At 39.9% G+C, this 22770-nt stretch overlaps 1 protein-coding gene and 1 pseudogene across 5 annotated transcripts in view; one reads left to right on the forward strand and one right to left on the reverse strand.

Moving 5' to 3' along the window:
• Positions 1-4340: 4340 nt before the first annotated feature.
• Positions 4341-22770, forward strand: part of MRPL48 (mitochondrial ribosomal protein L48) — a 49787-nt gene continuing 31357 nt past the window's right edge. The window contains exons 1-3 of one of the 4 annotated variants that reach the window (XM_082343242.1): positions 4341-4476; positions 14410-14462; positions 15473-15510. In XM_082343242.1, coding sequence (XP_082199368.1) covers positions 4456-4476; positions 14410-14462; positions 15473-15510 — 112 coding nt within the window. In that variant the 5' untranslated portion in view covers positions 4341-4455. The remainder of the gene's footprint in view (positions 4477-14409; positions 14463-15472; positions 15511-22770) is intronic. The other 3 variants (XM_082343239.1, XM_082343241.1, XM_082343240.1) reach the window with 3 other exon arrangements.
• On the reverse strand, positions 15536-20793 carry LOC309606316 (large ribosomal subunit protein eL13 pseudogene; annotated as a pseudogene). Its single transcript has one exon. The product of its transcript is annotated as a large ribosomal subunit protein eL13 pseudogene (transcript).

The following is a 22770-nucleotide window of genomic DNA, read 5'->3' on the forward strand; positions in this document are numbered from 1 at the left end:
TCTATCAATGCCTTAATTTAGGCCTTCCTTCTTCTCTCTTATATTACTCCCTTAGGGAGCTTCCAGGTTGATGAACACCTGAAGATTTGGGGAGAGTGGTGTGCTCAGAGAAAGTACGGAAGCTCCTCCTCCTTTCCCCATACTTTGCCCTATGCATCTCTTCCATCTGGATGTTCACCTATAGTCTTTATCATATCTTTTTATAATAAACTGGGAATCCAGTTTAAAAAATTCCTCCCTTAGTCTTCTGGCTGGACTCCCTGGCTCCATTCTCTCCTCCACTATTCCACTCTTCACTGGCTGCTGACTGGTCAAAGCTTCCCCAACTCTTTGGCCTAGAATTTAATGATGTGACTCTGTTCTTCCTCTCTAGTCTCTTTTCTCACCATTTTTTCTCTATGTCTACATTTCAGCCAAACTTGAAGTTCCCCAGACATTCATCACTCCCTCTTTTTCAAAACCACATAGTGAGTAAATGGCTGAAGCAGGATTGGATTCAATACATATTCTCCCATCCTTATGTCTTTACTATGCCACTTGTGAAAGTGCAGACAGAAATGCCATTGTAGAGATGGGTTAGAGGTAGGAGAAAAAAAAGCTAGAAGAAGAGGAAGATTTCAATCAGTTCACCAGATGCATATTACCATGGTTCAGGCCCTGGAGTAGATACTGGAGATACAAAGACAAGTCTATAGAAGGATGAAGCAAGAAGGTAGGAGCCTTAGTACCTGGAAAGTAGCCTGTGTCGAGGTGTGTCTTGGTATCCCCAAGAGAGTTTTAGTTTTTAGAGTCTGGAGAAAAAATAAGTCAGAGAAACTACAAAATAATGGATAGGGAAGGATATCTGATCATATCTGTATGAAAGTGTCCTTCTGGAAAGTTCAGTAAGCTCATATACCTTTATAACTCATGACATAATCCACAAAGCTTGGCAACAATAATATAGATTCCAATACATTAATAGATATTGCTAAGGTATCTTTACATCCATGTATGCTGATTTCACCTCCCTTTTGGGTCCTTGATTCCTGACCTTTTAAAGTATTCTAGTTTAAAAGGGAAGCCTTGTACTTCGATACATAGAACTAATTGTTCTCTTCTTTTTACCTCTTCCCTTCAGCTTCCTCCCTCCTCTGAGTGTATGAACAACACAAAGGTGGATTTGTATCTTACCAGATAGCATTTACCTGGACTAGACAAGGAAAAAACTCTCTGGCTTAGCCAACCTGCCCTTTTGGAAACCTATATTTGCAGTCCTATGGAGCAGAAGGAGCGCAGGTGCTGAAATTAGCCAGCTCATCACGTACAGTGTGCCTTATGTTAACTAGGTAACTTCTTTGTGCCTCTGTTCCGCATCTATGAAATAAGTATAATGATCCCCAGCTTCACAGGGTTATCGGGAGAATAACATGAAAAGATCTGACCTGACACACTAAGAACTTGAAGCGTTTTGTTTTGTTTTGTTTTTTCCATTTAAAAATTCACTTCTGGGACTTCCTTGGTGGCACAGTGGTTAAGAATCCGCCTGCCAATGCAGGGGACACTGGTTTGATCCCTGGTCCGGGAAGATCCCACATGCCGTGGAGCAACAAAGCCCGTGCGCCACAACTACTGAGCCCACGTGCCACAACTACTGAAGCCCGTGCGCCTAGAGCCCATGCTCCGCAACGAGAAGCCACCGCAATGAGAAGCCCGCACACCGCAACAAAGAGCAGCCCCCACTCGCCGCAACTAGAGAAAGCCCACGCACAGCAAGCAATGAAGACCCAACACAGCCAAAAATAAATAAATAAATTTATTTTTTAAAAAAATTCACTTCTAAAAATCCCAACAGCTTTTAGATACCCATGCAGACAATAACCTGTGGTGGAGCTATGACTTGTCTGCTATTTCCCCAGGAAGAATGAATTGCAATCTCTGTGTTGCCCCCAATACTTTACACACAATTCTGCTATTTCATCTGCCATACTACGTATTAATTATTTGTTACTTTCTCTTTCCCATGTTTGTGAGTTCCTCAAGGACTGACATCCTGTCTGATTAATTCATTCCAGCATCTGGCACAAGATGTGTAGATCCGACTTCTAACCTCGATGTAAAAGCTGATTGACCCTAAGTGAATTTTCCGACATTCAATTGCCCCATAATAATTGATAATAACTATTTTTTATTTGAGTGGCTGCTATGTGCAATGCATTATGCTCAGTGCATCATTTAACTGTGAATTTGTCTCTTTAGATGGTGTCTTAGCAACTCTTCTCCACAGGGGTTAAGGGCTACCTTTGGGGGACGTAGATTTACCTACATAGCCCTTTGTAGCTCCTTGAAATTTCATCATAGGAAGGATTGATAAAGCAATAGGACAAGGTATCTTGGCAGGGTTTCTGACAACAAAGGAAACTCCCTGTTACTGAAGACCTATTCATATTTACCAGTTTTTACACCTTTTCCTTGCTAAGTACAAAAATAATAACAAAAAGAGTAGCAGCAGCAATAATAACAGCAACAATAAAAATAACTGCATATTTGTTATTTCACTTGACGTTGACTTTGTAACCATGCATTCCATACAGAGTTTATATGTATATCTCTGTAACTCCTCATTGCTTTATAATTGTTTACAACTTGGCCTCCTTACTAATCTCTATGAGCAACTTAAAAATTGTATATATTTAAAGTGTAAAATATGATGATTTGATATACATATACCTAGTGAAATGATTACTACAGTCAAGCTAGTTAATGTATCATTTCCTCACATAGTTAGCTTTTTTTTGTGATGAGAGCACCTGAAATCTACTCTCTTAGCCTATTTCCAGTATTCAATATGGTGTTATTAACTATAATCATGCAGTACATTAGATCTCTAGATTTATTCATCCTGCATAACTGGACATTTGTACCTTTGACTAACATCTCCTCATCTCTCCCCTTCAACCCCACTTCCCTAACCCCTGGTAACCACCATTCCGTACTCTGCTTCTATGAGTTTGACTATTTTACGTTCCACATAGGTGAGATCATGGAGTATTTGTCTTTCTGTGCCTGGCTTGTTTCATTTAGCATAATGTCCTCCACGTTCATCCATGTTGTCACAAATGGTAGGATTTCCTTCTTTTTAAATGCTGTTGTAATATTCCATTATACATATACGGTTTATACTGTTTTTGATAGTGGCTGTACAAATTTACATTCCCACCAGCAGTGTGCAAGGATTCCCTTTTCTCCACATCCTCACCAACACTTGTTATCTTCTGTCTTTTTGATAATCGCCATTCTAACAGGTGTGAGATGATATCTCGTGGTTATGATTTGCATGTCCCTGATGATTAGTGATGTTGAGCGTCTCTTCATATACCTATTGACCATTTGTATGTCTTCTTCTGAGAAATGTCTGTTTAGATCCTTTGCCAAATTTTAAATCAGGTTATTTGTTTTCTTGCTATCAAGTTGAGTTCCTTATATATTTTAGATATTAACTCCTTATCAGATGTATGATTTGCAGACATTTTCTCCCATTCCATAGGTTGTCCCTTCACTCGCTGATTGTTTCCTTTGCTGAACAGAAAAACTTTTAGTTTGATGCAATCCTCTATGAGCCACTTAAGGGCAGGGACCATGTAAATATTCATCTCTGTCTTCCCAAGGTTCAAAGGATTGGCACAAAAAGTCATGCTAAGTAAATGGTTGATGTGTGTAAAATAAGTAAATGAATGTGTGCTGTGACATTATCTCATGTGAGAAGGGGTATGTCAGAGGGAAAACACTTTGTATAAATGAGACAGTTTGACACTCAGCTCTGCCTCGGTCGGTTGGCCCTAGACAAGTCTCTTAACCTCCTGCAATATCCTTACATGTAAAATCCAGTGATAATATCTCACTAACAGGCTTGTTATGAGGAGTAAATTGATGCTCTGAGCATAATGCGCTGCACATAGTGGTCACTCAATAAAAAATAGTTATTATCAATTATTATGAGGCAGCTGAATGTCAGAAAGGCTCACTTAGGGCCATTCAGCTTTTAAATAGAGGTTAGAAGTCAGATCTCCACGTCCCGTGCTAGACGCTGGAATGAATAAATCAGGCAGAATTTCAGTCCCTGAGGAACTCGCAATCAAACACGGGAAAGAGAAAGTAACAAATAATTAATATATAGTATGGCAGATGAAATAGCAGAATTGTGCGTAAAGTATTGGGGCAACACAGAGATGGCAATTAATTCTGCCCGGAGAATTCGCAGTGAAGGTGACACTTGAGCTGCAGTGGGCGATTTCTAGACACTGAGTCTCAGAAGCTGCCGGAACCAAGGTGCTGCGGGAGTTGAGTGAGTCTCGGTCGGATATTGTTACAGGACCGGATTGAGGCCGTTCCGTCAGTGTTTTCGGATGCCCAGCGGTCGCGGCTTCTTGGGCCGATCTTCAGCTGGCACAATTACAGGCCGCGCAGCAGTAAAGGATGAATGGAGCTCTGGGAAAGGTAACGTAGGTTCCACGCAAGCTGGGCGCGGGGGAGGTGGTGAAAAGAGCTGAGCTGCGAGGTGGCCGCGGGGCTCTCACGCTGCTGCAGACATCCGGGTAAGAGACTTGGGAGAGAACAAGGCTCTTCCCAGCAGCAAGTGCGGCGCCTTGTCAAAGGGTTGCGCTTAGTCGTCTGCTGCCGGGGAGTTAACCCGCGCGCCACGCCCCCCTTCGCGCTACCCTCGCCTCGCATTGGCCTGGAAAGAAAGGAGCCCCGCAATGGGAATCACAGCGGAATAGGTCCAAATAATATGTACGACCTTGAGGAAGTCATTTTATTTAGGTCATCAGCTTCCAGATTTTTTTCTAAGAATACCGTTTTGACTCGATGAACAGATTGGGATGTGAGGCTACTTGGCGACAAGGGAAGGGTAATAATAAAAAAACATTTTTACTTACAAAACCTTAATTACGTGACTGCAGTAAAACCGTGTGAACCACGTGAAGCATTCCTTGACTTTCCTTTGTCCTCTTAACAGATTTCAGCTGTGCTTTTTCAGTTGTACCATGCTGCTTAGAATAATGACTTTTTTTTTTAGCAATTTATGTTAAAATTTTATTCGAGGCATTAATTTGGAGACTGTACTCCATGATACACAACATGATCATTGCTGCTCATGGATCTACTGGTCCTAACTTTGGGGCAGCCTCTGAATGTCTCTAGGTTTGTTTCCTTAAGGTCCCAAAACTCACTTCATCCTTAATGAAGTAACTCTCTGTTGTTCACTTTAGCCAAATTGTGAGAATTTAACTAGATCTGGTGAAAGGATAATAGAAAAAAATCAAAGTTTTAAAATTTAGCTGTTAAAGATGGTCAGATTGGTGGCTCCACGCTCCTGCTCTAAGAGCCTTGATTCTGAGGAATGCTGAAAGGGAGGGATCATTGTTCAGGGAATACTGTTTTTGGCCATTCTATACTCCTGAAGAGCCCATGGAAATCTGTCATAGGCTATCACCTAAAGATACAAGGGCATATAGGGCCCCTCTGGGTCTGATGCCACTGTTCCCTTCCAGACTCCTTTGTTACTGACTTCACTCTTCCGTTCTGCCCTATTGCTTTGGCCAGGTAGTCTCTTCTTTATTTACCAAATGCTGAATTCCTAATCTTTCATCTTGTGGAGCTCTCTCACTTGGAATGCCCTCACCTTTTTCACCACCTATCCAAATGCTCCATGGTTTAAGGCCCAGCTCAGGTCTCATCTTTTCCTTAAAACCTTTCAGACCATTCCAGCCAAAGTGCTTGTTTATTTTTTGAACTCTTAGCTGGTATTATCTTTTGGCATCTAATCATATGCAGTCTTGTGACCATCCTTGTCTCAGCCTCTCTGGAAGTGTTAGTTAATGCTTTACGTTTATAAGGAAAACACATGGGATTTGCATCAGACCTGTGTTCTATCTCTTGCTAGCTGTGTGACCTTAGGCAGGTTATTTGACCTCGATGTGCTTCAGTTTCTTATCTGTAAATGCAGATAATGGTGCCCATCATATGGAATTGTTGTAAAAATTATAGAAGATAATGTAAGTAAGAGTATTTTCTAAGTGTGAAGGACTATACAAATAGGAATATTGATATTATTCTATAGTTAATAAACTGCTTTCATTTCCATAATTTTATTTGAGCTTCATGATATGAGATAATCCTGGCAGACACACAGATAAGGAGGTGGAAGCTACTGGTGCAGTGTCTGATACATAGTAGGTTCTCAGATGCTTTACCAAATGCCCGAATGAACGAATGCCTCGCTTATAGGTCAACAGTCTCTTTTGTGGTAGTGCTGAACTGGAGCCTAGATTTTCTACACCTCCTAAAACCCCACTGCCTTTCCTCTTCTGAGTACCTTGCATCTCCCTAATTTGATAATAATCTTGGTTTCTCTCATCTGTGAAATGAGGAATGAAAACCTTCCTTGACCTTCCCAGTTGTCAGTCCTTCCCTTCTTTGTGACCTGTGCAACCCATTATACTGATCTCATTTCAGTGTAATAAATAATTTGCACATCTACTTTCCTCATTAGAAAGATTGAGGGTAGGGACTTCCCTGATGGCCCAGTAGTTAAGAATCCACCTGCCAATCCAGGAGACACGGGTTCGAGCCCTGCTCTGGGAAGATCCCACATGCCGTGGAGCAGCTAAGCCCGTGCGCCACAACTACTGAGCCTGCGCTCTAGAGCCTGCGAGCCACAACTACTGAGCCCACATGCCACAACTACTGCAGCCTGTGCACCTAGAGCCCATGCTCCGCAACAAGAGAAGCCACCGCAATGAGAAACCCATGCACCACAACAAAGCGTAGCCCCCGCTCGCCGCAACTAGAGAAAGCCTGCACGCAGCAACGAAGACCCAATGCAACCAAAAATAAATAAATAAAAATAAAATAAAATAAAAAATTAAAGAAAAAAAGAAAGATTGAGGGTAGGCAACTGTATTTTCTTCATGTCTATATATACGCAGCCTACAGTGTACTTGACCTGATAAATATTGAATGAATAAGTGAATGAAAAAATGTTGACATTATGTGGTAAGTACACAGTAGAGCTGGGACTAGAACTTCAAACTCTTAGCTCAGTGCTTGGGACCCTAAGAAATCATCTCAAATTTTAGATGAGTGAGAAGCTCAGCTTTACTGGAATAAAACTGGGTGGGATCACATACCTCTTTAGGTCAACAGAAGTAGTAAAACAGGGTTGATACAATTAAGACACTAATGCTGATAGTCATCAGACTTCAGAAAACATATTGTTTGATCAAGATGGAAGGATGGTGCCTGTGGAAGTCAACATGCACAGGGAATTGGTAGTGACTCACCTGCTGAGTTACTTTGCAGAGAAAATGGATGGTCCTGGAGTGTCAAGCTCAGGTCTGGATGTCACTCACCCTCAGATTACCATTCTTTTCAGGGATTACCATACCCTTGAGCCACAAGGATATGATTAGGGGAGTGGTGGTGATCACAAAAGATATGCTAGCCTTACCAGCCCAGAAGGAGCAACCTTGGGGACTGATCTCATAGTAAGATGTTTTCAAATGAAAACACTGAAGGCTAACATGGAGCAGAGTTCATATGAACAAATAGAAGTGAGGATTGAAAAAATGACAAATCAACAGACATGAATTAGGAGGACATAAGAAGATGTGAAACAGGAGGACAGAAATTTCAGAGGGCCTAGCAGGGCAGGGAGTCCAAAAGCCCAGCAAAATGGTCAAGAAGTTGGCTATTTTCTGGTCACTACTAGACTGTAAGTTCTGGAGGACAGGAACATTTCTCTATTTTGTTCATGGTTTTATCTTCAGCACTTGTCACATACTAAAGTACATATTGTTTAATAAATGAGGAACTGAACAATCACCACTGTTATTGTCACTGCTCCCAATTTGACCGTTAACAATATGCCTTGCACTTGCTAAGTCCTTTTCATATAATATCTAATTTAATAGTATCAACAACTCTATGAGTTGTTTTTTGTTTTTTTGTTTTTGGGTTTTTTTAATTTAACTTATTTTTTTATACAGCAGGTTCTTATTATATGAGTTGTTTTATAACCTCTTTAGAGATAAAGAAGTGAGGTTTGGAGAGATTTACTAATTTGATCAGCAAATATTTATTGAGCACTTGCTATGTGCCAGAGAGTATGCTAGATGCTGGGATGTAGTAGTTCCTGTCTTCATGGAGCTTATATTTCCAGCAAAACAGACTAATTAAACATATAACTACCTTTTGCTGTATACCTGAAACTAACACAATATTGTAAATCAACTATACTTCAATAAAAAAAAGTATAATTACTTAACTGTGATAAATGCCTCAAAAAAAAAAAGATTCTGTGTGCTATGTGGTGTGTATAACAGCAGAATTCAAGTAAGTCTGAGCAGTCAAGAAAGTTTTCTTGGTGATGTTACACGACTAAGACTTAAAGAATGATAGAATTTAGACTGGGGAGCATGTGCAAAGGCCCTGAAATGAGAACACGTTTGGAGCTCCAGAGGGCCCAGAGGAAATTGGAAGGGAGAGAAGCAAGGGAGCTTGTATCAAGGGAGAGTGTGCGGAGAAGTATGGGGATGAGAGTTGGGGAGATGGTAGGGGATTGGGCTTACATTTCAGTGACCACAGTTGTTTTGAAACATTTTAGTCCTGGAGGAAGGTAGGGAATTGGGCTTAACAGAGCTCAGCTGTGGCCTAGAAGTGCCATCCAGCAGTATGGTGTGAGGCCAGATATTCCTTTCTTCCTCTCTTCCTCTCAATCTCTCTCTCTTTCTTTCTTTTTAAAATCGAGATATAATTCACGTACCATGATATTTACCCTTTTAAAGTGGATAATTTAGTGGTTCTTAGTATATTCATAAAGTTGTTCAGCCATCACCACTAATTCCAGAACATTTTCATCACTCTAAAAAGAAACGTTGTACCCATAAGCATTTACTCCTCAATTCCCCCCTCTACCCACCCACTGGTAACCACTAATCTACTTTATGTCTCTATGGATTTTTCTGTTCTGGTCATTTCATATAAATGAAATGATATAGTATGTGAGGCCAAGTATTTCTTAAGTGAATTGCCAAAGATCATACAGCTAGTAACATGGAGGAGCTGATATTCAAACCCAGGTCTGTGTGAATCTATAACCTGTGTTCCTAACTGCTGTAAAGACTCAGTACAAAGACAGGCTTTGATAGTCACCATATTAAACACATTCAGAAGAGAATGGCCAAAGGAAAAATTGCAAACATAATCAATTTCGAAAGAACTTAGGAAAAGGTCAGCTCAAACACCACTTATTAGCTGTGTGCATCAGACATATTAATTAACATTTCTGAGCTTTGGTTTCCTCACAGTAAAATGGGGGTAGAAATATCTACTTCACAGAATGGTTGTGAGGGTTAATGCAAATGATGCTTGGCATAAAGCAGGTGCTCAAATGGTAAGATTATTTAGGCTATTATTATTATTATATGAATTTCGCTGCTATTAAATTGGTATTGTTCTTTTGAGAGGTAGTATGGCAGAATGGAAAATATGGGTTTTAGAGTCAGATTTGGTTTGAATTCTTGACACCTCTTACCAAACCTATAACTTTAGGCAATTTACTTAAGCCTCTGTTTTTTCCTCTATAAATAGAGACAATTATTTCAATGCCTCTATTAGAGGATTGGTGTAAAGATTGAGCAAAGTGCTTAGCACAAAGGATGTACTCAATAAGTGATAGTAACAATGCTATTTTAAATAATATTTGTTAATATACAAATATATTCTGTTAATATTCATAAGACAGTTGCTTGCCTCATGGGCCCCTTACCCACTTCTGTCACCATCCACCCCAGGGCTCTGGTGTCTGAAGCTACTCACACACCATAGATTTTGCCCCGTGACTTCAGTTCTTAAGTAGCTGTGTAGTCCTTTTCTGGTTCCTGACTCCCAAGCTCATGGGACAAGTATTTTTGTAACCTACTGCAACAGCTCTGTCCTCATTCATTCATTCAGTAGAGTCACTGGCCTTCTCTTCCATTTGGTCCGGAGCTGGAGCTACTCTTCATTTGCTGACTGTGGGGAGAGAGTATTTGTGGATACAGTCCCAAAATAGATTACTTTTGTCCTGATAAATAATGCCGAGCATTGCAGGGGAGAGGAAGCACATTTCCCAGAGCTGAAAGGGAGAGTTCACACCACAGTTTGAATGTCTTCCAGACAGTTGTCAACCCTTAAAAAGGTTTGGCTTTTAGATAATTAAATCCATAGCTATTGTGGAGACTCAGAAATCTGAACAATTAAAGTGAGGAAAAATCAGTCTCATCTAGATCTTTCTTCCCATCCAATACCTCTTCTGTATGAAGTGACCCATTTAAGAATACATTCTGTTCACTCTGATTTCTATTCTGTTTGTCGTGGTTGATAGATCTTGTACCTGGAGGGACGTTAGAGTCATCTGTTCTAACTCCAGAGAGGGGAAAATTACTAGCCAATCACTAGTATGGTGACCAGTGTGGGGGGAGCCAGCCAGAGCTCCTGTGTCCTGGGGCTTCCAGTTGCCTGCTCTGTCTTTTATGCTGGCCAATATAAGGTTAAGCATATTGTACACATGTTTACAAAGTCTTTTAGTATCTGATTTAATTGTCATTTTTAGGATTGTCTGCATACTTTGTCCTTCCTTCTGTTCTTCATATCCTTCCCAATCTTCATGACCTCACATTCTCTGGGAGACTTTTCCTAAATTTGATCATTTTCCCCCCTGAATTCCTAAACACTAACACATTCATTTATGGGAGAGAGGGTGTAGAATAGTGGGAAAATTATAGGCTTTGGAGTCAGAGAAACCTAAGATCCTATGCTAGTTCTGATAGGAGCTGTTTGACTTTGGGTAAATTACTTAATCTCAGTTTCCCCAACTGTAAAATGGGATAATAATACTTGTCCTGTAATGGAATTATGATTTAGACACATGGTAGGTGCTCAACAAAATAGATGTGGGTGGTAATAAATGGTAGCAATGATTATCACTCATTCACTTCTTCCTAATCATTTATTTATTTACTAAAACAACAGGAAGATATGACTCTTGCCCTTGAGGATCTCTTGGTTTAGCATAGTGGCCTATGGGTGATGTTAAGAGTTTCAGTGAATCTATTGAAGTAATATGCAAACTTTTTTCCCCCTTACTTACTTAATTTATTTGGTTCTACATACTACATTTTAATTTTTTTTTTTTTTTTTTTTTTGGCCATGCCATGCGACATGCGGGATCTTAGTTCCCCGACCAGGGATCGAACCTGTGCCCCTTGCATTGGGAGCATGGAGTCTTAACCACTGGACCACCAGGGAAGTCCCCTACCTGCTACATTTAAAAAAATTGAAGTAGAGTTGATTTACAGTGTTTCAGGTGTACAGCAAAGTGATTCAGTTATATATATATGTATATATACCCATATTATATATATAGATTCTTTTTCACATTCTTTTCCATTATAGGTTATTATAAGATATTGAATATAGTTCCCTGTGCTAAGTATGCAAACTTTTGTATATTCGTGTCTATATGTATTTGTCTGGGGAGAAGGTTCATGACTTTGGGCAGATTATCAGCAATATCTGATCTGTAACACCCCAAAAGCTAAGAACTTCTCCTGGCCATCAACACCTGGATTCCCTGCCAGAGGTGCTTGTTGTTTGTGCCACCTATTTTGACTTAATCATATAATACTGTGATATTGCTTAGCTGTTTAGTACAAATGTGTATTCATATCTTCAGCCATTCAAATTCCTATAAGACGGGTTGTGCTTACGTTTTTTAAACAGCTTTATTGAGATATAAGTCATATACCATACAATTTGTCCATTTAAAGTATACAATTCAATGGCTTTTAATATCTATAGAGCTGTGCAACCATCACTACAATCAATTTTAGAACATTTTCATCACCCCAGAAAAAAAACCCATATCCCTTAGTTGTCATCCCCAGCTCCCCAGCCCCCCCCAGCCCTAGGCAACCACTAGTCTTTCTTTCTCTATAGATTTTCCTATTCTGGCTATTTCATATAAATGGAGTCATACAATATTGGCCCTTTGTGACTGGCTTCTTTTATTCAGCATAATGTTTCCAAGTTCATTCATGTTGTTATATTTTGTTTTTACAGTCCGTTTCATATTCAGCACAGTAGTTGACACATAATAGGCTTTTTAAAATTTTTATTTTTTAAAACTTTATTTATTTTTGGCCTCGTTGGGTCTTCGTTGCTGTGCATGGGCTTTCTCTAGTTGTGGCGAGCGGGGGCTACTCTTCGTTGCGGTGTGCGGGCTTCTCGTTGTGGTGACTTCTCTTGTTGTGGAGCACAGGCTCTAACACGTGGGCTCAGTAGTTGCAGCGCATGGGCTCTAGAGCACACGGGCTTCAGTAGTTGTGGTGTGTGGTCTTAGTGGTTGTAGCTCGCAGACTGTAGAGCGCAGGCTCGGTAGTTGTGGTTCACGGGCTTAGTTGCTCTGTGGCATGTGGGATCTTCCTGGACCTGGGATCGAACCCGTGTCCCCTGCATTGGCAGGCGGATTCTTAACCACGGCGCCACCAGGCTTTTTTTTCTTAATTTTAAAAAAATATTTATTTATTTATTTACTTATTTTGGCTGCGCCGGGTCTTAGTTGCAGCATGCGGGCTCTTAGTTGTGGCATGCAGGCTTCTTAGTTGTGGCATGCAGCCTTCCTAGTTGTGGTATGTGGACTCTTAGTTGCGGCATGCAAACTCTTAGATGCGGCATGCGTGCAGGATCTAGTTCCCCAGCCAGGGATCGGACCCAGGCCCCCTGCATTGGGAGTGCAGAGTCCTACACACTGGACCACCAGGGAGGTCCCCATAATAGGCTTTTAAAAAATAAAATTTAGAACAGTTTTAGAATTACAGAAAAGTTGCAAAGATAGTACAAAGAATTCCCATATACTTCATATCCAGTTTTCCCTATTATTATCTTACATTAGTATGGTACGTTTTTCATAATTAATGAACTGATATTGATATATTATTATTAAGTCCATACTTTATTCATATTTCTTTCATTTTTTAAAATCCAGTGTCCTTTTTCTGTTCTAGGTAGGATCCCATCCAGTATATTATATTACATTTAGTCATCATGTCTGCTTAGGCTCCTCTTGTCTATGACAGTTTCTCAGACTTTCCTTTGTGTCTGAAGGCTTTTACACATAATAGGCTTTTAACACGTAAATGTTGAAGGAACTGAAATTGTTCCTCATAGTGGACAGGATTTTCTGTTTGTGTTATGGGACCTTAAGGACATTTATTATTTATTATCTAGTTACTTTATAAAAAGAACTCCTCTATGTTAAGCACTCCCTTAGTAAACCTATAGCAGTGATCTTTTGAGTGGGTGCCAGCAGGGCAGAGTGAGATTAAAATAACTGGGTTGTTGGGGGTAAGATTGTGGGGAGTGGGGGAAGCTGCCACTGCAACAGCCCCCTCTCATTATTATTGTTTTGTTCATGTTGGTATATTATCATTATTATTATTATTATTATTATTATTATTAAGAGAGTGTGGTGTGATAGAGGCATAGTTTTTGGAGTAAAACAGTCCTCTTAGCCACTTATTAGCTATAATTTCTTGGAATATAATTTTTATGGGCCTCAGTTGCCTCACGTGTAAAATTGCCTTGCAGTGTTTTGAGAATTAGGGAAGAGTTCAGAAAGTCCCTTGCATGGCGACTGTGCTTGACACGTACATAATAGTTGTTGATTGATATTAGAAAATATAAATCAGGGACTCCCCTGGTTGTCCAGTGGTAAAGAATCCACCTTCCAATGTAGGGGACGCAGGTTCAATCCCTGGTCGGGGAACTAAGATCCCACATGCTGTGGGGCAACTAAGCCCACGTGCCACAACTACAGAGCTCATGTGCCACAAACTACAGAGCGTATGCACCCTGGAGCCTGTGTGCCACAACTAGAGAGAGAAAACCTGCATGCCACAACGAGAGAGAAGCTCCCACGCCACAACTAGAGAGAAGTCCGCATGCTGCAACGAAAGATCCCGCATGCTGTAACTAAGACTCGACGCAGCCAAGAAAATGAATAAATAAATAAGATAAATAAGTATTTTAAAAAAAGAAAATATAAATCAAATTAGAAAGGGGAAATAGGGTGAAAAAAAAGCAACCTAAGATGTGCGGGGTGGTTGGGCTGCTGGTTTTCGAGCATTTTCTGTAGTGGGTAGAATAGGAAAGAAGATGACCTTGGTTTGCCTGCATGTTTGGTATTAACTGTAGGGCAGTTTCTTTGCTAGACAAGAGACTTTGGTTCCGTTTTGGTTTGTGTACTATGGGTTTCTAGCCTCTTTGTGAAGAGGTACTTGGATATCTGTGAATTCTTACAATTGTTCTAACGTGGCTGTTTTGCTGTAGGCGCTGTGTCTGAGGAATGACACCATTTTTAAGCAAGCCTTTTCCCTCTTGAGGTAAGGATATTAATAACAGTAAAAATATAGCTAATATTTGCATTCCACTAGGTAGTTCACACAGCATTCTTCTTTCATCATCTCCACTTACATGTTTACTAAGCATCTCAAGCATTAACTCCCCTGCCAACTTACTCCTTCCCCATTCTCACTAAATGACAGCTCCATTCATCTAGTCGCTCAGGACAAAATCCTTGGAATCATCCTTGACACTGTTGTTTCTCTCACTCTACATCTAATTCTTAAATAAATCCTGTCAGCCTTGCTTTTGAAATATGTTCTAATAATGCAAGGCTATTGCAAGAACCACTTCACTGGTTCTCTTCCCTCAGTTTCACGTCTTCCTATTCATTGCTCACCTATTGCCAGGGTTAACTTTCTAAAACTTAAACTTGATCATATCACTTTTGTGATTAAACTGCCAGGAGCTTCCCACTGCCTACACAGAGTAAAGACAAAACTCCTTAGCACAGTGTTTGAGGTTTTCATAACCTGACTCCTGATTACCTCTTTTACCCTGCCCCCTTCCCTGCTGCTTAAGTGCCACTCACATCCACCTGCTTGCTGTTCCCCAGATATACTACTTTCATACCTCTGCCTAGAATGCTTTTCCTGTGGGACTAAATAATCGAGAATAGTTCTTAATTTTTAAAACCTCATTTCAGATAGTTTCACCCCTCTGGTGAAATGAGCACGCTTTCCTTTGTATTCCACCAAATCTTGTACATGTTTTTGTTCTGGATCAGCACTGTATTGTGGCTCGCATCTGTTTACATATCTCTCTCCCAACTAGACCATAGATAGAGACATTTTACTTACTTTTGCATCCTCAGGACCTAACAGACTGACCCACAGTAAGTACTTAATAATGTTTATGGAAAGAAGAGAAGGAGGAAATAAGGAAATATGTAGCATTGATATATACTAATGAGGAGTATACAAGTTTTGGTAGCTTTGCAAATAGATGTGGGTATCTAATTGTATTCAACATACTTTCTTCCTCTTTTTAGGTTCAGAACATCAGGAGAGAATCCTCTCTGTTCTGCAGGTAAACAGTTATTTCCTGATGTAGTCTTCCTGCTTTAAGTGACCCTCTAACACTGTAATAATTTTGTCTAAAAAGATGCTTAACATATCTTTGAGAAGAGTGCCTGGGACCAAATCCTACCCCTCACATGGAACAGGACAAAGGGCAAGAACATAAAGTAGTGGGTTAAGAGCAAGAGTTCTGTAGTAAGTTTGGATTCCAACTCTACCACATACTATTCTGTGACTTTTAAGTACCTCTCCATAGCTTGGTTTCCTCACTTTAAAAAATGAGGAGAATTATAGTACAAACTACAGTGAATTATTTGAAGATTCAGTGAGATAAAACATATAAAGTGCTCAAAAAAAGTTAGTATTATTATTATTCTTGCTACTATTTCAGACCTTTCATGTCCATTATCTACAAGGCTAAGGCTTTTCTTCCAGTATTTTATCCAAAATGAATGTTCATTCAATCTGGTTAACTCAATGAATTTCAATCTGTTTCAACCCTATTATTTGCCATTTTTGCTTTGTCTATTATGTGACAAATTTCAAAGCAGCCATTGGATAGTAATGACATCTGTTTTTTGAGTGAAGAGTATCAGAAACAGGGAATTCCCTGGTGGTCCAGTGGTTAGGACTCTGCACTTCCACTGTAGGGGGCATGGGTTCGATCCCTGGTCGGGGAACTAAGATCCTGCAAGCCACGTGGTGTGGCCAAAAAAAAAAAAAGTATCAGAAATAAAGGAATGGGAGCAAGGAAGGGAACTAACATTTACTGAGTGCCTAGTATGTGCCATGCAGTGCATAAGAAGCTTTACATCCATTAATTATTTCAGAAGATGGTGGCAATGTGTAGAGAATCACCACTTCTACCAGGCCTAAAGCCAGCTTCTCAAAATATGTGCTTCTTTTTATTTATTCATTCTCTCAACAAACATTTATTGGACCAGGCTGTGTTTTAGGTGCTGGGGGTACAAAATTAAGATGATATAGTCCTTGCCATTTGGAACCTTACAGTGTTATAAGAAATAATTTTTTCCCAGAAGAATAATATAATGAACACTTGTATACCCATTACTTAGATTCAACTGTTGTTAACATTTTGTCATATTAGCTTTCTTTTTTTTTTTTTTTTTTTTAATAACAAGTTGCCAACAGCACTTTATTTTTTCCTTTCAACATCCTGTTCTGCAGCTTCCTTGGCCCTTTTTGCCCAGATGCCAAAGAGCCAGGCATTGGCGCAGGCCATGTGGAGACTGGCGAAGGCCTTGAAGTTCTTCTCCTCCTCTGTGATGACTCTGGCCTTCTCCTTCTTGTAGATGTTCCGTATGGGCATGACTGGTCCGGTCAGCTGGATGGCCAATTTGAGCTTTGCAGCAGAGCTGTCTCCCTTCTTGGGGGCTGAGGGCTTCCTGCGGATCTTGTGCGCCAGCTGGTTGAACCACGTGGCCATGCGCCGCTGCCAGTTCTTGTGGAAGTGGGGCTTCAGGATCATATCATTACAGCTGGGCGCCATGGCTGCGGCCGACTGGCCTGGGGAGCAGGGAGGACGGGGAGCGAGTTAGGGCCCGGGCACGGCGGCCCGCCGGTGCGCGCACCCATGTTAGCTTTCTTGATCAGGTGTTATGATACTTCACCCCTGAATACTTAAGCATGCATTTCTAGAAACAAGGATATTCTCTACATTCTATTAAAGAACCACAAAAGCATTATCTCCCTGAAGAAAATTAATAATAATGCCCCAGTGTCATCTAATACTCTATCCATTTCCTCAGTTGTCCCCCAAAAGTCTTTTATGGGGTTGTTTATAACCAAGAGCCAATGATGGTTCATGCTTTGCATTTTGCTATGATGTCACCTTTAATGCAGAACAGATCTTTCACTATTTTATTTCTACAACAGTTGCTTTTTGATTAGGCTAGACCATTTGACTTATAAAATTTCCTCCCTTTATAATTTGATTATTTCTGTGCGGTATGTTTATAATATGTTCTTCTGTTCCTTTCCTGCAAACTAGAAGTTATGTCTAAAAGCTTTTCTAGATTCAAGTTAAACAATTTTAGCAAGAAAACTTAATAACTGATGCTCTGAACTTCATATTGCATCCTATCAGGAGAGGAAAAAAAAAAAAACTAAGAAAATCTGATCATAAAAGTGAAAAGCAGCCATTTTAGAGAATATGGAAAATAAACACACACACACACACACACACACACACACACACACACATGCACAATACACACACGAAGAAGCTGAAGGAGATGAAGAAAATAAAAATCACTTGTAATCCTACCATCCAGAGATTATTGCTTAACATTCTGGTGTATATCCTACCAGGCCTTTTTCTAGGCATTTCTTTCTCTCTGTGTGTGCGTGTGCGTGCGTGTGTGTGTGTGTGTGTGTGTGTATGTATTTTTGTCTTGCAGTAATGGGAACAAATTATATATAATGCTTCATAATCTTTTTTTCCTACTTAATCTATGGTGAACATGTTTCTACTATAATAAATAAATAAATATCTACATAATTATTTTGAATATACTGCCTTAAATGGAACAACTTGTAGGGTAAGAACCTGAGTCTGGTTTTGAACATGTTGAGTTGGAGTGCTTGTGAGGAAGATATACTAAGTAGTCCATTGGAGACACTGATCTTGAGCTCAAAATATAGGTCTGGGTTGAAACTGTGAATTTGGAAGTCATCATATTGTTGATTTTAATTGAAGTCTTGGGAATGAATGAGACTACCTGAGGAGAACAAGTAGAGAAGAGGCCCAAGGATCAGGCCCTGAGGAACTCCAACATTAAAAAATTGGGTAGAGGGTGCAAGATATGGCTAATGAGCTTGAAAAGGGAGGCCAACGTGGTAGGAGAACACCAGGTTAGTATAGTTTCATGGCAGCCAAAAGGAGAGTGTTTCAGGAAGGAAAGAGTAGTTAACCACGTTACAGTTTCAGCTGTGTGCTTCTGAGAGGGGATCGCAAAAGACATGAACTAACAATTTTCCTTGGTTTCGACAACATAGAGGTGACCTTAGGGAGAGTAGTATCTGTGTGGGCGTGGTGAGGTCTGTTGTGGAAATCAACTGCATTGACAGGTGAATGGGAGTTCAGGAGTTAGAGAAAGCTATTACAGACAGTACGTTTAAGAAGTTCGTCTTTGAATGGGAGGAGAGAGGATTGGCAGGAGCTGGAGAGGGATGTGGGGTTAAGGAAAGATTTTTTTTGATGGTTATTTTTCTCTTAATTATACTTTTAATTTTGAAAGATATAAAAAGTTATAAAAAAGTGAAAAGGGTGGTATGTCAAATAAACCCAGATTTGGCAATTATTAACATTTTGTTAGACTTTCAATATTTTTCTTGTATATTAAAAAATAAGGATTATGTTCAAGTCCCATTTATTCCCTACTCTTGGTATCATCCCTTATCCCATAACCAGAGAAAAAGTTCATTTTGAACTGGTATGTATTCCGAGGAAGGTTTTAAAAATATATTAAAATTATCAACTGTTAAAAATTATAAAAGCATGCAAATGGTCAAAATAAATATAAATTGACAAAAGGGTGTATGATAAAAGATTGAATTTTTTTCTATTTCCCACCTAGTCTCACTCCTCAGTGGTATGCATTGATAGCAGTTTCTTGTATATTTTTCAGGAAAGTTTTATGCGTATATGAACATATATGTTATAATGCTGGACATTTAGGATGTTTTTAGTTTTTGTTATTTCAAAAAATGCTGCAACAACTGTTTCTATACATCTTTATAAACTTGTTCTGTACATTTGTAAGATAAATTCTTGGAATTGAAATTGCTGAGTCAATGGGTTGTCAGTTGAAAATTTTGGTAAGTCTTGTCAGATTGCCCTTCAGAGAAGTTGTATTAATTGACATTTCTATTTTCTGGCCAAAACTGGGTTTTACAAAACATCTTACTTATTCGCTGGTGAAAATTATGTCTCATATAATTTGCATTTCTTGAGAAAGTTTGTCATCTTTTCATATTTCTTTGGCCATTTGTATTTCTTTTCTTGTGAACTGCCTGCATATAATTTTTGCCCATTTTTCTTTTGAATTGTTTGCTTTTTCATTTTTGATTTGTAAGAACTTTTTATATAGTTCCTTTTTTTTAATGAAATTTTTAAAAATTTTATTTATTTATTTATTTATTTTTCGCTGTGTTGGGTCTTTGTTGCTATGCGTGGGCTTTCTCTAGTTGCGGCGTGAGGGGGCTATTCTTTGTTGCGGTGCGTGGGCTTCTCATTGCCATGGCTTCTCTTTGTTGCGGAGCACGGGCTCTAGGCACACGGGCTTCAGTAGTTGTGGCATGTGGGCTCAGTAGTTGTGGCTCGTGGGCTCTAGAGCACAGGCTCAGTAGTTGTGGTGCATGGGCTTAGGTGCTCTGCGGCATGTGGGATCTTCCCGGACCAGGGCTCAAACCCGTGTCCCCTGGATTAGCAGGTGGATTCTTAACCACTGCACCGCCAGGGAAGTCCCATAGCCAGTTGTTTTAACATTTATTGAAACATCCATCTTTGCCCCATAGATTTGAGAATGTCACTTTATCATATACTAAGTTTCCATATGGATCTAGAACTACTGTATTGTAACTTAGTATTGTTTTATAGATCTGTCTGTATATTTGATACCAGTACCAAGCTGTTTTAATACTATTGGTTACTGTAGTTTTGAGGTATATTTTAGTATCTGATTCTGAGGTAGTTTTTTGTTTTATTTTGCTTTTGAAACTGGATTAAATGGGGCATGTTAAATGCTGTTGAAAAAAATCCAATTGAATAAAAGATCCTTTTGAAAAGAGAGGTAAGGACAATAACAATTTACTCAAACAGCTTCCTATTTGGAGAAATTTAAGTTGTCTCCAAAATTTTGCAATGTAAACAACACTACGATAAACATCCTTGTACATTAGTATTTGTGCCCTTGTGTGATTATTTACATAGGATATATTTCTAAAAGTCTAATTGTTGGGTCAAAGGAAATGCACATTTTAATGTTTTTTTTGGCTGCACTGGGTCTTTGTTGCTGCATGCAGGCTTTCTCTAGTTGTGGCGAGCCGGGGCTACTCTTCGTTGCGGTGCGTGAGCTTCTGATTGTGGTGGCTTCTCTTGTTGCCTAGCACGGGCTCTAGGCATGCAAGCTTCAGTAGTTGCAGCACACAGGCTCATTAGTTGTGGCATGTGGGCTCAGTAGTTGCAGCGTGCAGGCTTAGTTGCTCCGCAGCATGTGGGATCTTCCCGGACCAGGGATCGAGCCCGTGTCCCCTGCATTGGCAGGCAGATTCTTAACCACTTTGCCACCAGGGAAGTCCCAAAATGCACATTTTTAAAGCTATTGATGTGTATTGCCAAATTGCTCTTCAGAAAGATTGTACCATTTTATAGTTTTTTTGGTATTTGAGAATCCCTTTTTATACACTCATCAACATTGTTATTTTTTTAATATTTGCTAATATTAATAAGTTTAAAAATGCCATCCCTTGTATTTGTAATTTGCATGTCTTTGATTGCTAGTTGGTTGAACATATTTTCATACATTTACTGGCCATTTATCCTTTCCTTTGCCCATTTCAATTGTGGAATCGCAGTGCCTAGAAGGCTCCAAGGCCCAGGGTAACTCACCAATATCAGCATGCCAAGGTAATTCTCTTTGAAAGGACACAGCTTTGTTGGCATTTTTCATGGGTCTTTGAGATTTCTTTAAAGTCAGAAATTTCAAAATTGAATTATAATGGTGTTCGGAAAAGAAGAGTAGGAAGCAGTGTCCTGTTCCTACCTTTACACATCATACTCTCTGTGGGCCCTGGGTACCATCCCAGCTGCTCTCTCTAAGGGATGGGTCTCATTGTAGTGACCATCTTTTTCTTACTGATTTAAACGTACATGGAGAGGTAGAAGTAAATATATAAAGAGGTCTAAAGAGGTTACATGAAGGGAACTCAGACTCTTCTTATTATAGCATGAGCAAAAAGGTGGAGTCATCAAAACATGTTACATTCGGGACTTCCCTGGTGGTGCAGTGGTTAAGAATCCGCCTGCCAATTCAGGGGACACAGGTTCGAGCCCTGGTCCGGGAAGATGCCACATGCTGCAGAGCACCTAAGCCCGTGCACCACAACTACTGAGCCTGCACTCTAGAGCCCGCGAGCCACAACTACTGAGCCCGCATGCTACAACTGTTGGAGCCCGCGTGCCTAGAGCTCGTGCTCCGCAACAGGAGAAGCCACCGCAATGAAGCCCGCACATCACAAAAAGAAGAGTAGCCCACGCTCGCTGCAACTAGAGGAAGCCCACACGCAGCAACGCAAACCCAACACAGCCATAAATAAATAAATAAATAAATGAAATAAATTTATTAAAAAAAAAAAACATGGTACATTCAAGTCCAAATAGTTCGGTGTAATTAGAAAAACTGAAAGAAGTTTGAAAAGAGATTTTGAAAAAAGTGGGTAGCTGCCAGGGCCAAATCATTGCAGATTGTCTTGGTAAACTATCTCTAGAATTTCAAAACAAAACAAGCAAACAAAAACACCCCAACACTTACTGAGCACATACCATTTGCCACGTGCTGGGGTGTATCTGCCCTTCAGCAATGTGTATTGGACGGAGAAGATATCCTGTAATTAGACTCTTGGCTGGGGTTACCCCAGGTTTTTCCTCGTTCCCTCCTGCATAGCCCTGCCAAAACGCTTGTTCCAATTTTGAAGGAGAAATAATTAAAATGAAGTTGTTTATCCCCATCCTGGATGGGTTTAGTTCCCAGTTTAGTAAACAAGGACATTGAAGGACAGTTGGCTCTGGCATATATAAAGGGAAGGGATGTGTTGTGGGAGAAGTCAATACATGATTACATTCTATAATTGTACTAATTGAAAGATTTTCAAAGCCTCCTTTTGAAATCATGGGGTTTTGTATCTTCTTCAACGAAAAGAGTTGCCTTTTCTCTCAGGAGGCTGCAATGTTAATATGACAGCAGGAAACCAGCTTAATGACACAAGCAGGGGAAGAAATTCAGTTGAACTTAATGGAAATCAGAGGCTTTCAAACTTGTAAATTTTATAATTAAAACAACTGGCTAATTAAGCAGTTTAACCACTGGTAATTTGACCAAAAACCTTTCATTTAAGAGGGAAAAGGGTTAATTTAACAGTAGTTTGAACCAGCTTCTTAATTAACCAGCTGCTCTAATTATAGGAATTGCCCCAAACTAAATTTGAAAATGCCTCCTTGCCAAGGAATTCCAGTAGATTAGAGGCTGAG

This window comes from Balaenoptera borealis (genome assembly GCF_965194805.1).
Source record: "Balaenoptera borealis genome assembly, chromosome: 11".
Taxonomy (NCBI): Eukaryota; Metazoa; Chordata; class Mammalia; order Artiodactyla; family Balaenopteridae; genus Balaenoptera; species Balaenoptera borealis.